At 37.5% G+C, this 14,770-nt stretch overlaps 1 protein-coding gene across 2 annotated transcripts in view; it reads right to left on the bottom strand.

Moving 5' to 3' along the window:
• The window catches only part of rapgef4a (Rap guanine nucleotide exchange factor 4a), a 44,271-nt gene that overhangs the window by 9,053 nt on the left and 20,448 nt on the right, over nucleotides 1-14,770 (bottom strand). The window contains exons 5-17 of one of the 2 annotated variants that reach the window (XM_017470250.3): nucleotides 13,282-13,354; nucleotides 11,750-11,811; nucleotides 10,140-10,246; nucleotides 9,878-9,999; nucleotides 7,316-7,499; nucleotides 6,836-6,920; nucleotides 6,138-6,198; nucleotides 5,901-5,977; nucleotides 5,506-5,652; nucleotides 4,417-4,523; nucleotides 4,176-4,261; nucleotides 903-981; nucleotides 433-583 (exon numbers count right to left, since the gene is read on the bottom strand). In XM_017470250.3, coding sequence (XP_017325739.1) covers nucleotides 433-583; nucleotides 903-981; nucleotides 4,176-4,261; nucleotides 4,417-4,523; nucleotides 5,506-5,652; nucleotides 5,901-5,977; nucleotides 6,138-6,198; nucleotides 6,836-6,920; nucleotides 7,316-7,499; nucleotides 9,878-9,999; nucleotides 10,140-10,246; nucleotides 11,750-11,811; nucleotides 13,282-13,354 — 1,341 coding nt within the window. Of the gene's footprint in view, nucleotides 1-432; nucleotides 982-4,160; nucleotides 4,262-4,416; nucleotides 4,524-5,505; nucleotides 5,653-5,900; nucleotides 5,978-6,137; nucleotides 6,199-6,835; nucleotides 6,921-7,315; nucleotides 7,500-9,877; nucleotides 10,000-10,139; nucleotides 10,247-11,749; nucleotides 11,812-13,281; nucleotides 13,355-14,770 lie in introns of those variants that run through there. The other variant, XM_053681039.1, reaches the window with a different exon arrangement.

The raw sequence follows: 14,770 nt of genomic DNA, 5'->3' as shown, positions 1-14,770 counted from the left end.
AGCATAAGGCATTTAAAAGCCATTAGTCACAAGTGGAATAAAAGCCCACATTTGATTTCATTCAGAAATATAATTTTGATGGTTCTACTCTTAATAATCCTGACATTTTTTCATACTTTTGATAATGAAGTCCAATTTGAAGTGTCTTGGTGATTTCACCATATTGAAGTAAACTTTTGCACTCAACTGTATGTTTAATCAAGCTACATTTTTTGAAGAATTTTTTTTTTAAAAAACAGCAGGAAATGGAATGTCATCATTATAATGTATTTCAAGCCAATGATGAAAATGATACCCTGAAAATCTAAATGGTGCACTTAAGTGTAATATAGACGTATCGTTTACTGAAACTGATGCAGAATCCTTTATTCAGATTTCTGATTGAAATGTGAGCTGATACATTGCCCTTGTTGTTTATGTGCTGAAGGAGACCTGGAGGAAGGCCAGAGAGCTCTCCTCCTCCTGCAGGTGGGGGGTGTTAATGGCAGCCCACTGCAGCACCAGACGAATGACTCTGCGCTTGTTGTTCAGAGCGTAGTCCAGCCTCTCCTGATCACTGCCTTGAGACGCCTGCGCCTGGTAGGTTCACTGAGGTTAAGGACACATTGTACAATACAGCACCTGACCTGGATACAGCTGATGAAAAACTTCCAGAAGTTTCTCCATACCATACATTGCATCGTTTAAAGGAAAAGAATGGTCCAATTTGTGCTACAGAAATCATGATTATGGTATTGAGAAAGACAAGTAAAGAAATAAAATGCACAGTAGGAGGAATTTCAGAGAGGACTAAGATGTACACTTAGGCACTTAGTAAAGATGGCGCGAGCAGGAGAACGAGATCAAAAAGATATATTAAAGAAAGGGTCAAATAGGGTAAAGGTTACAGAGGTAAAGGATATTGGGCCATGAGGAGTGGACACAGTTGCTTATTGGGTATAAATACACAGTGCATAAGCACAAAGTCATCCAACGCTGGATCTGCAGAGCAATAGAAAGATAACACATAGACAAATGGAAAAACAGTAAGAGAAGAAGAAAAAAGATCTCTATCACATTTCACAATGTCCAGTAAAGGTCAGGCCAGAATACTAAGCACATGGCTTGGTCTGCATTAGATCAGTGGCTGTGTTTAGTACTAAATATAGACGTGTCCAAACTGGACTCACTCTCTCATCCTTCACCTAACCAATCTCATTGGAGAGAAAATGCTGCAGGATACACATTAAACAGTTTACCTGTCAATTGTAACCATGAACCTTGCTGCATTAGATGTTGATGTGATTGAGATTCACTGATAGATATGAGCTGACTTCTAATTTCTATTGACTGCTTCAGTAAAGTATGTGCGATTGCCTCGGACAAAAATGTCTACACGGTTCCCTAAACTGAGAATACAATTGAAAGCTGTTTACTTGATATTCTAATGAATGTCAACACACACTTGATATTTTAATGAATGCTTAAGGGCAACTGATGTTACAGTCAATAATCATTTATGCTAACATCCTTTAAGAAAAAGACTAATTAGGTGTGTACATTGTTATTGTTTCATATATTGCTCTATATATAGCTCTAAAGCTTTTACTTTCATCAGACAGCAGTGACTGCAGTTGGAGCATGTGAGCATAGATATTAGATGTATTTACAATATTTGTTTATTATATTTTGAATATAATTTATTATATTTTATAATTGGCATCATTTTTTTTATTGCTGTCCTTTTTTCACTGGAATTTAATCTCTCTCTCTCTCTCTCTCTCTCTCTCTCACACACACACACACACACACACACACACACACACACACACATAAGCCCATCTCTCTGACTGTCTCGTCATCAGAGTTACTGTTAATGCAGCAGTTTTAACTTGCATCATTTCATCACATATTTTAATACAACTACCCTTAGACCGCCATTATGAGTAAGTTTCCAGCCAAATTGTAGTGTGTGGTAATTGCACATATATTATGGGTACAGTACATTTGACTTATGTTGAGGTATTCTTTATGCAAAGACTGTTATTTTCCTTCTGTTTTAATTCATTTGAGGTAAACTGTTAAAAGTGGCATATACATGTTTAGCTCACAACATTTTCCAGATGAAGGTAAGTAATGAAGAATCCTCTGTACTTATGTTGCATATTGTATCTTATATCACGACACTGTTGAATTTATAATTCTGCTTGCTCAGAGGGAACTGGTTCATTTTCTATAACAGCAAGACTCAGACAAGGTTAATATTAATGCACTTATTCTAATGCATTTTTGTTTCTATAATAACAACTTACAGCAATCTGTATGGAGGACATGTGTAATTGTTGATTTGGTTGTTTAAGTTGTAAGGTTGAGTTTTCTAAGTTTTTTTGAGTTTTGGAATTTCTCACTATCATGCAAAGCTGCATTTTTGTCTTATTTACCTCAAGGAAAATAAAGAGAGGAAACAAAGCAATGCTGGTGAGGGAACGATTGTTTATAGCTGTGATAACAGGAACTTATGTTGCAACACCAATTCCAAAAAAGTTGGGACGCGGTGGAAAATGTAAATAATAACAGAATGCAATGATATGCAAATCTCATAAACCCATATGTTATTCACAATAGAACATAAAAATTCATATCAAATGTTTAAACTGAGGACGTGTAACATTGTAAGGAAAAAATAAGGTCATTTTGAATTTGATGGCTGCAACATGTCTCAAAAATGTTGGGACGAGGGAAACAAAAGGCGGGAAATGTAAGGGTTACTAAAAAGAAACAGCTGGAGGAACATTTGGCTTCTAATTAGGTTAATTGGCAACAGGTCAGTAACATGATTGGGTATAAAAAGAGTATCTTAGAGAGACAGAGTCTCTCAGAAGTAAGTATGGCACGGCAAACTGTGTTCACAGACAATGAGTTCTGGAGGTGTTTCTGAGCCCATGCAGTGATTTCCATTACAGAATCATGCCTGTTTTTAATGCAGTGCCGCCTGAGCACCCGAAGATCACAGGCATGCAATATTGACTTTCACCCTCGTCCCTTGCGCACAGATATTTCTCCAGATTCTCAGAATCTTTTGATGATATTATGTACTGTAGATGATGAGATATTGATAGTCTTCACAATTTTACATTGAGGAACATTATTCTGAAATTGTTCCACAAATTGTAGATGCCATTTTTCGCAGATAGGTGAACCTCTGCCCATCTTTACTTCTAAAAGACTCTGCCTCGCTAAGATACTCTTTTTATACTCAGGCATATTACTTACCTGTCACTAATTAACCTCCAGCTGTTTTTTTTAAACAACCCTCACTTTTCCAGCCTTTTGTTGCCCCGTCCCAACTTTTTTGAGACGTGTTGCGGTCATCAAATTCAAAATTACCATATTTATTTCTTATAATAGTACATTTCCTCAGTTTTTAATATATTTTCTATGTTCTATTGTGAATAACATGTGGGTTTATGAGATTTGCATATCATTACATTCTGTTTTTATTTACATTTTACACAGCGTCCCAACTTTTTTGGAATTGGGAATGTACTTTAACTCTTTTAACCAGAGTCCTAAAAATGGAATTTCCTCCTGTTTTGGGGTGCCTGTGTTCAGCATTGAATTTATTTGTGATGTGACACTTTACAGTAGTAGTTAATCCCTCATTTGAAAGTAGACACTTGGGGCTTTAAGAATTTTCAGTATGTCATAAGTATTCTTTTTTCCCCCTAGCCTACTGGGTTTAAATATTTTCATTTTATTGTGGCAGTTGTAAAAGTGTTTTACTATCGTCAAGCTTTAGTCATACTGTCCGTTTTATGGCTGTACCAATGTTATTGTGGAGCGGTGTGAATTGTTTCACCAGCAGGGGGCTCACGCCCCTCACAACAGTGTCCTCACTAATCCTATAACAGACTTGCAGCGACAAAATAATTCATTTGTTTATACCGATTGAAAATGTCTGATAAGTTGATTGATTTATAGGTGTTCCACTATATGAAACATAACTATACATTGATCAAATGTATGACGTTTTAATAGTTGGAGCTGAGATGTGCTGTTATAAAAAAAATCATCAGCTATGGGGTCCACTTCACCTCAGGCACCATCACACCACCCTTTAAAAGATTTTTCAAAGTATATTGTATATATAACAGCACACACCATTAAGCTTTATTCCTTACTTGTGATGAAAGTACCTGACTCTGTATATTTGGAATCGAGTTTCATGGTCTCTAGGAAGTGTTCGAGAATCTTCTCTGGAGTTCCGGACATCACAGTGTATCTACAGCACACAATGTTAAATAAACATTCATTGTCTTCACAAAGCAAGCAGTAATAACATCTGATAAACTACAGATACACACACATAGTGAAAGAATCATTAATTAAGGAGAGAATCAGAAAGACTGAGATAAAGAGGTGGTGATGGGGTCATACTTGAGTGGTGAGGAGCCTGCATGGCTGGAGCTTCTGACGCTGCTCTTTTCAAGAACTAAAACATCTGCTTCATGTTCCTTCAAACGCACTGTATTTGCCTCTACATCCTACAGAAAAACACACAGACACACACAGGCCCTATCTTCACAATTACATAAATAAGGGGAAAAAAGTATGACTGGTTACTGCCAATATACAGACATGTACAACAGTAGAATCACACACACACACACACACACACACACACACACACACACACACACACACACACACACACACACACACACAGAATGCTGAATAGTGGGATCAGCATGCTGGATTAGTATTGTTGTGAGACAGAAGTGTAGTCAGCAGATTAACTGATCCTGGGATCTACCACACACAAATACACACACACACACACACACACATACACACACACACACACAACTGCACACAAGACTGCCCTGTGTAACTATCGAAATGTAAAAATGTTAGAGTAAGGTATAGTATCACTATTGCATATCAAGACACTAACAGACACTAGCCGATATCTGATTTGTGCATTAGAGTGTTGACTCACTTTAGAGTACAAGATACCTCAACATTTTCTATTAAGTTTGAAGCAACACAGAACTTGTTGCAATATTTCAAAAGCTCCAACAGAGGGAGAATTTATTTGAGCAGTAAACTAGTCAGAATATATATATATATATATATATATATATATATATATATATATATATATATATATATATATATATGACTTATTGCAAGTTGCCAGTAAATTACCAAAACCTGCCTCTCAATTTCTCATAAAAACCTTTGCAATACACACACACACACACACACACACACACACACACACTCAGACACTGCTTTGCTTTTCCTGAGCCGAGGCTCCTATTGTCTAAGCAAAGAGGATTTTCCTGTGTCAGAGTCAACATACTGCAAATGACATGTAAAGGAGGGAGAGACAAAAACAGAAAAAAAGAGGGAGAAATACACCCAAAAGTTATTATTGAACACCAGGCACTAAGTACCACAAGTACACCAAAGAGTATGTTACTTGAACACAGAAAACAAATAGTATTCTAAATATGTTCTCACCCTGAGGATCCTGTTAAAATCCTCTTTGTCCACCCTCAGGAAGTGGCAGTTGTCCTCTCGCAGGACGATGGAGGCTGCACGCGGTGCATCATTTACCAGAGCAAGTTTCCCAAAATCATCCCCCTCATGCAGTGTGCAAACCACACCCTGCACACACACACACACACACACACACACACACACACACACAAACACACACACACAGCAGACACACCATCATCACTGACAGCTCAGAAATGCCATTTCAGGTTTTATTAAACTTACACAGAAATCACAGTAACAGCCTGTATATGATATAATACTTAATAATAATATCATAATAAATCCTAAAAGAGATTAGTGATAGGTTAGAAAAGAAATAACAGAAATATAATGTTAATGTCGGATGATCTCACCTTTCCATAAATAACCACATTAACTGAACCCTTTAGGATGATGTACCACGAGGTTCCTTCCTCTCCCTGATTAAACACTGACAATGAAAGAATTCAAATACAACCATGTAAAAAGAAAACGAAGAGTGAGACAGACATACATATTCAGTATATAATCATTGTCACACTAATTTGGCTTTAAACTAATAAAGGGTGCACACAGAATTCTGCTCAACCAGGTCCAGTTTAGCTACTCACATACTGTTCCTGCTTTTGCATGGGACTCAAAAATGAGGACGCCTGCTAACTCCCTTTTAACCTGAAAACACATCAAACACAAAGAAAACCCTTATGGTAACCTAGGGTGTGTTTTCATAACCTATATCTCATTATCCATGTTAATATTTTCATAAACAATTACTTGCAATTCAAGGTAGGGAAATCTTTGGTTAATCTACTGTATCAAGGTTTTTACTCCTCCTCATTTGAAGCAGTCCTCTGCAGAACTTGGTTTAAAAAAAACAACAACTACATTTACTGTATTAGACAGACAGACTGAAGCCTGCCTAGGAGATCGAATGTGTTTGTTCTACTCTTCATCTGATAGTGATAAGCATGCTCTACTGTAAGTCCTAGGAATTAAGGCCATTTGATCATAATGAATTTGTTTTCCTCATCTCCTCGAGCCACATTAGGACCAACATTATAGAATGGATTATATACGGTATAAAATAGGTATTATGAAAATATAAAATGTATTTTCTGATTATTTTCCACAGCTTCTTACTTGAATTATTAAATTGCAGTTTTATGTTATTGTTCAGTGCGATTCAGTCAGAAAAATTTAAAGGTTTATACTGTATTATATTGTGTGACCTGACTGCCCATTGCCAGACCACTCATAGGAAGACTAGAGGTACATTACTGTAATTTCCTAATGCAGCATGTGCACTTACTGTTGTAGAAAGGTGAGATAAGGCTTTTATATGTAGCAGTTCCTCATAAATAATCTCTAAATCATCTACTGTCCTTTGGCCAGGCCTGGAAAAAAGAGTGAAAGATATGTATATCACTTTTGTAACTAGAATTAGCATAGAAGGTATCATAAAACAGAGTTTTAAGACATCAAAAAATATGCTCATAGATTATTTAATTACAAAGAAATAAACAATGAACAATCAACTTTTGGCCCCACGACACGTGTTTTTTAACCCAAACTTAAAATGCCATTTCCTTTAGTGATGTACTGCATGTTACTCAACTTGTGTCTAATCAGCACTACTTAAAAAAGATCTAATTAGGAAGCATGCCAAGACAAGAGTGTATATTAATCAGTTCAATTTCACAGCAGTTCTATTCATAGCTGTGCCCTTGGGAGGAAATACAATGACAGTACAGCTTTAGAGGTCACTCCTATTTCTGTGGCAGGGACATACTGTTTTCGAAGGATCATGCGCATGTGGGCGTCAGGGCCCATCTGAGACAGGAAGAGGAGGGTGTCCTGCAGTTCCTCCTCACTCTCTTTCTTTTCCTCTTCATTTGGGAGTGGCGCATCTTCCTGCTCATCATCCAGGAAGCGATAGAACAGGTACTTATCCTGGAAATTCAGCTCCTGATCAACTGCACCACAATACAGACCAGCATTATTCAATGAAGAGGGAACACACACACACACACACACACACACACACACACACACACACACACACACACACACACACACTGACAGCACCATAACATATGCTGTGCTGATTGTGTGTGTTCTATTGATTTGCACAGAAAGGAAATAAAGGTTCAATTAGGATTCTTCTCATGCAGCAAAGAAGCCAGTGCTAGCTCTGGACTGGAGTGTATGCCAAGTGCATGCCCACAGAGAGCGACAAAGCCTTTAAAGTATGCCTGCCTCATTCAGCAAGTGGAACATCAGCTCAGTTCCAGTCATACAGCTCTTTCACACTGAGACAAATGTGTGTGATTAGACTGTAGTTACCTGTGATAATTTATAACCAGATTTAATAGTGGACAAAAATACACAAACATGAAGCAAGGCATTTAGTATAATTATAAAATTCAAAAAATATTATAATATACTTATAAAAGTTATTAAATAAAATAAACTCAGGTAATAAGGGATATTTTGAGCTTAAACACAGCATCCTCCCCACCATTTTCTCCCTAATTTAGTCTTTGCCAATTCCCATCCACCAGCCAGCTCTCCCCTATCATATGACAGCTACAAGGGTGAAGGGTGAAGTATAGCAGGTGCTACCTCTGAGACACATGAAGTCAGCCAAGCATCTTTTCAAACTTTTCAAACATGCATCATCACAGTGTAGTGTTACACACTCAGAGGAAAGCGCTATCCACCCTCTTCCACGTACATGAGCTCGCAGATGTCACTCTGACTAGTTAGTGACAAGTGCCTAGTGTTAATGACAGAAGAGAGAGAGTACGCCATCTCTCCCACCCACACAGCATGTCAAACGTATGCTAGCCTATCACTTCAGCCACACTAACAGCATTTTTCACAGATCAGAAGTTTGGTTTTGAAGGTTCGGTTTTGAAAAAAATTGGTTTCAAAATGACTGGTACCACCGCAATTTGGTGAAGCACTTCCAGAGAGAATAACAGCACTGAGCCTCCTCCTGTAAAGGCTTTTGTGTGCACTCGTTTGAGCTGAATATTTCAAGCTATTTTATATTCTTAGGTTGATTTGTATGTACACTGAAAGCCATTCAGTGCAGCACCCAGTACAGGTTGACTCATTCCCTCTATTTAATTGAGTAATGGCATCTCCCAAAACTTGTATATTATTTAAGTTCAATTAACTTGGTGCTCATGTAGACTGTATTTAAAGAACTAAGTTCACTTGTGGACAACTTGACATTCATATAGTGTAGTTTATAGTTTATTGAATAGGACTCGAACTTGGGTCGCGGTAGCGAAAGGACCGCATGCTAGCCACTAGTCCACCAGGGAACATGTGTGCATAAATAATTAAGTTCACTTAACTTGGTGTTCATTTCAAGTGTACTTAAATAAAGGGTGTCCCAAAAGTCTCCACTGAGAGTCATCTCGCTTACTCATGATGAACCGAAGAGACAAAGAGGACCGGCTTTTGAAACGATCCAATAATCATTGCATTAGTTCTCTTGTTGCCAGGCGGAACTCCTTGCCTGGCCAATCACGTTGAAGAAAGACCAGAGTGAAGTATTTTAATAAATCATGGTTTTGGTTTCACAACACTTGAAATCTTAAGTTTATGCATTTTGTATGTAAATAAGTTAAACAAACATAGATTTTTGATTAATGGGTCTAAAACGCAACATTCTAAGTAGCGTTTGGTCGCAATTATTTGATTGTTTAAGTAAAGATAACTTTCGGGTTTACAATGTATGTTCGGGATCATTATCTTGCTATGCAATCCATGTACAGTGAAGTCTTAACCTCCTGGCAGAGCTAACTAAATTTCCAAAAATATCCTGGTCAGCTTTTATAAGTTTCACTGTTCACCACCAGCTGCATAACAGCCCCAAGGCACCAGTGATCCATAACCATATTTTACAATGGGGATCAGCTGCTTTTCCTTGTATCCCTTTTCACCAAACCTGCCAGTGATGTCTATGGCTAAAAAGGTACATTTGGTCTCATCTAAACACACACAGACCATTCTTGACTTTTGGGGGTTACAAATTTTCAACAGACATTTGAACCTTTTTTATGGTTGCTGAGTAGTATTTTAAAGCGTATATTTATTTTTATATCCACAACTTAGAAAACAGAATTGGTAAAGGCAACAATGATGTTTCTGGATACTGAGGGTGGCATTATTGCACATCGTGTAACGGTGCACAAGTCTGTCATGCCAACTATGTACAAAATCTGGCTTGTTGTAGGGAAAGTTGTAGGTAAGTTGTAGGGAAAGCCAAACAGAGAATACTAATATAAATATTAAGAATGGTGTGTATTGCACAAGAGTCTATGACACTATAACTGACCGTGGTTGAGTACTCCTTCCTCCAGCAACACCTGCCACATCCCAACAGCCTGAACCCGTGTGTGTACACAGGAACTCTGCTGCATCTGCCAGTCAACCAGCTCTGTGCCTACACAACACCGCCTACACACACACACACACACACACACACACACACACACAAAGCACCTTTCATAGACTGAGCAGTAACAAAATGCCTCTGTGAATGTGTCAAACAGCATTAGTCAACTAGACAAGAATGGTGCTGCTCCTCTGATGCTCACTTGTAAGTCTTTAGGTGGTACTTCCTGTCTCGGATCATGTGAGGTGCTTGGGTGAGGATGGCGTTCCTTAGCACTTTACCTGCACGCATGATCTTCTCAGATGGAACCTACAAATTCACAAATATCTGTATCACCACAGGGAAGTGCATTCTTCTGCACATTAACATACTTCTCACAGTAAACTTTCTGTTTTCTGAGTGTAGCTTGGTTCTGCTCTTTAAAAAGAGGAAGGTGATCATTTCAGTGGCAGTGTGCCTTGATGTAAATAAACTATAAAACATAATAGCAAGCCTTCCTCAGAGGAACAGATGAAAAGGCACTCTGATTGCAATTATTAATTGCATTAGTGCTTTACAATATGTAGTGATTTCAATTAGGTTTTGCTGGGCTGTTATTCAGCAGTTACCGTGATTGTGTGGGTTAAAGCCATTAGGAACATTGTTCAAAAACAGATCCATTTCTGAGCTCAAGCAGTGCAATGTTTTGTGGGTTAAATAAATAAATAATAATTAAGCAGGTGTTTTCAGATACCAAAATTAATCAAACAGTGTATGAATTTCCATGTTCCTAAAATTCACCCTTAGATAAATGGTCCTTCAGTGGGGTTCTTTGTACAGTTAAGGGTTCTTAGCGTACTAAAAGAGTTTTAGTTTGAAAGCTTTTCCAATAGGGAAACACTCTGTTGTGAGGGTCTACATAAAACCTTTAAGGGATCCCCCAGAGGGACTGAACAACCCTTAAGGGTTATAGGTTTGACTTTTTTCCCAGAGTGTTGGTGTTTTTGACACATGTATAATAGTCAACTTTGAAATGAATTTGTAAAACCATAGTGTTTGCATATTTATCAGTTTGTTCTGTTAAAAAGAGAACCAACGTAGAATCTTACATAGCATCTTAGCTACTCTGTCCAATTAAATAAAATGGAATTGGTCCAAATCTTGGACTAGCTCACATTTTAGTGTCAGTGTCAACACATTTCAATCTTTAAACGTGGTAAATGTGGCACTAAGCTTTAAAGTGATTGAAAATTTACACTGCCTCACTGCATGAGCTTTTACTGTTGTATTTACTTTTAAAGTGCATAACATATATCGAAGGATTTCCCATTCATGAAAAGGTTACATTTCCTCTGTAATAGTGGGAGTGGAGGCCCTGCAGGCACATTAGCATGTGCTGAGCTGCAGGAGACAATCCCCTTCTGTCTCTGGGAGCCAAAGAGGAACCGTTCCCCCCGACAGACATGCCCTGTTCACATGCCAGCACATTTTTAACACCATCCCACTTTCAATTAAGCATTATCCCTTACAAACCATCGCTCCAAATTCTTTCAGTTATGCATAACAGTACGTAGGGGTGTGACGATATGGCTTATCATACTGTATTGTTCAATATGAGGCTACATCTGCAGACTGCCTCATTTATAATCAGGCAAATGTTTTAACAAATGCTACATATTTACATATTTTCAGCAGATTAGAGATTGACTCTGCTTCCAATTGACTTAATATTGAACTGTAATTTATTTTAATTCAGTATTTACTTGAATATATTATGTTGCAAACTTAATTATGAAAACAAAAGAAAATTATGAATGAGAAGTATGTTCATACCTTATTCAGGTGTCTGGTCATTGATCCTAGGGAGTTACCCAGATTCTCTTTGTCAGGCATTCCTATAAATAGGTAAAAAGCAACTGAATTTACAGAAGGCATTAAGAAAATGCACAGCCACATGAGATCCATCTCTATCTTTAATAGAAATTGTCTACCATAACAGTTTAAATAGCACACCAATGAGACTGTAGCAAAAATGTAAAGGACAGCTCATAAATACATCACGATAGAGAGACAGCTGCTGGGAATTCATGGCGAGTATGTGAGGATGTGTGTACTCTGTAGAGGCACATCCTGAGGGAGGTCAGGAAAAGAGACTTGATCTTCACTTAAGGTTACAACAGTAAGCACCGCTCCTTCAGGACAAACAGTCCATTTACAGCATCCGGCCCTCTAATACTCTTATCTTTCGCGAAGCACACCCTTTCTCTCAGCTGACACATGGCTCTTTTTATAGACTTTGAAAAACACTGCTAAAAATATTCAAGAAAGACATGTGTCGGCGAGATAATAGCATTTCCACCTTTTATTCTGATCATCTTTGCATTTGAAGTAAAAATGCAAAAAACCTCCTAGCCAGAGGAAATTTGTTCTTTGCTTAAAAGTTTCTCTTTGATATCTCAAGAGATTTACTAGTGATTTTCACTTGTGTTTCATTAAGGCATTAACTTTATCACAGAAAAAAAAATCTTAAAAAAGATCCTTAGGAGAAATTGATTGAGAAGAAAAAGCCTGATTAAAGTAAAAAAAAAAAAAAAAAGTAAAAGTGAAACTTTTGAGTTAAAGGAGTATTGAAATCTCCTCCACACATACATAAATACATTTAAAATGCTTTTTAAAATGTATTCTGAACATACTGCGATACTGAATTAAAACCTGTATATGAGTAGGTATATACATACATATGTATCTGTATTACTAGGTCTAAATTACTAGCTTACTTGACATCTAGTTTACCCCTCTTCTGGTATATTTACAAATACTAGACTATATACTTCAAAATATCAAAAATATACTATGGACATCTTTTGAAATACTGTGTATCTGACATGATAGTATATCGAACGCAAACTGAACATCACTGCAAATATAGAATAGTATGGTTGAGGTAAATATAGCTCAACCTTGTAGTATATTTGAATGAACTCATTACACTTTTTTGACTTTGTTGACATACTGAAACTCACAGAGATGCGTGATACTGCTAAGCTTTTGGCTCAGGAGAAGAAAAAAAACATAGAGACAAGAGACTTTAGCAGAAGTCTTCTTTTCTTTCTATTTGATGTCTTTGCTGTCTAGGAGAAACTATAGAGATAATAACAAAATCTGCTTTTAGATTTTTTTTCCCTATGGACCGACCTGCGCTGTGTATTTTGACATTAAGCATTTGTTTTCATAATTTTAGGCTGTTTTTATTAAACAATTTTGTCAAATGACCAAAATCAATGTTATCTTTAAGAATCAGCTATATTCTGATGCAAGCATCTTTAATATAAAAATACCATTTCTAAAAGAGAGAGTAAACTCACTGTCAGCACTGGGCCCACTCTCCATTGCACCATAGGGAGGGGCCAGGAGACCAGCCATGCACTGACGATACTTCTGAAGACACAACAACACACAACAAGGAAAAGAAAGAGAAACGAATGAGTGGGCCATGACTATGCAATTATACTGTCATAAAAACATCTATCCAAGTGTGGTAGAAACAGATGGCACCTTTTTATAGGTTCAAAACTCCATCATGGGCCTTAGAATAGAAATTAACATGTACCAACACTCATTGAGTCTCATACACACACACACACACACACACACACACACACACACACACACACACACACACACACACACGCACACACGCACAACACGCACACATAGTTAGGTAAGAGCTGTGCCTTGATGAGAAGCAGTGGTGCCAGATTAGACCACTATAAGCTGAACACTGCACACTTATTGCATAAATAATTTGCAATGGGTACCAACCTGAGAGAGGTGTGCTAACACATGTCTTCCTATAAAGCAATCCCATTTTTGATCTGTTTTGAACATCATCATAGCAGCCCAATGTAACAGAAATCACTACAGGACAAGTTCTATGTCACTTTTAATTGGCTACTATATATTACTAGGGAGAAATCAGAGAGCACAGCCAAGCCACTGATGTGTTACAAAGAAGTTACGCTGCACATGCAGAAAAATATTACCATTGCGGATTACATTATATGAGATTAGATTCGTTTAGATTAGATTAGACTGGATTGGATTAGTCTATACATCTGCATATACTAGATCTATACTGAACTGGGATGCCCTTAAGGCACCCTTTCATCCTGCTACATTTTCAGAGGCAGTGTGTAGGTGTGTGCTGTGTTTGGCAATGGTCAGAGGCTTAGAAGAGTAAGAAGAGATGATGTATCTGTATAATGCAACCTAGTATTGTGGTCCATGAATGCTTATAATCCCTCTAATCTGGTCTATTTGAGAATCAGAGGGAATTACAGAGGATAACAAACTCAAAAGCCCACAAAATCAAAGCCCAACACACACTTAAACAAACCCACTATGTTCAGGAAACCAAAAAAATTATCTCTGTTGAAGCTTCATCTTTTTGTCATGTACATCTGTATATGGAGAAAACCACTCTCTGTGACTGTATTGAGCCATTGCCATCAGACAATGTCTGGTACTTGGCTCAACAACAGAACAGTGCAGTTCTCAGAGGCTCAAAGCTGGAGTCAGTGGCAGCAGAGTGGTGACGTAACAATTGATGTTAGGTTAATGAAAATGACATTTCTATCTGCATCAGATCACTCTGTGGGGTTAGGAATGAGACAGAATAATGGCAAGTACATTACCACAAGATGAATTCATATGGAGATCTAAAGAGAAATGAGGTTTTAGAGATGTACTGAATTAAACCCAAGAAAACAAAACCTATGAGCAATACAGGAAGAGTCTCGATGTAATTATTTTTCTTGATTTTCCAGAATTACTATGAAAGTCTATTTTCCGTAT

This window comes from Ictalurus punctatus, chromosome 6 (genome assembly GCF_001660625.3).
Source record: "Ictalurus punctatus breed USDA103 chromosome 6, Coco_2.0, whole genome shotgun sequence".
Classification (NCBI taxonomy): Eukaryota; Metazoa; Chordata; class Actinopteri; order Siluriformes; family Ictaluridae; genus Ictalurus; species Ictalurus punctatus.
The sequence above is the reverse complement of the archived record's forward strand: the minus strand, read 5'-3'. Positions and strand labels throughout refer to the sequence as shown.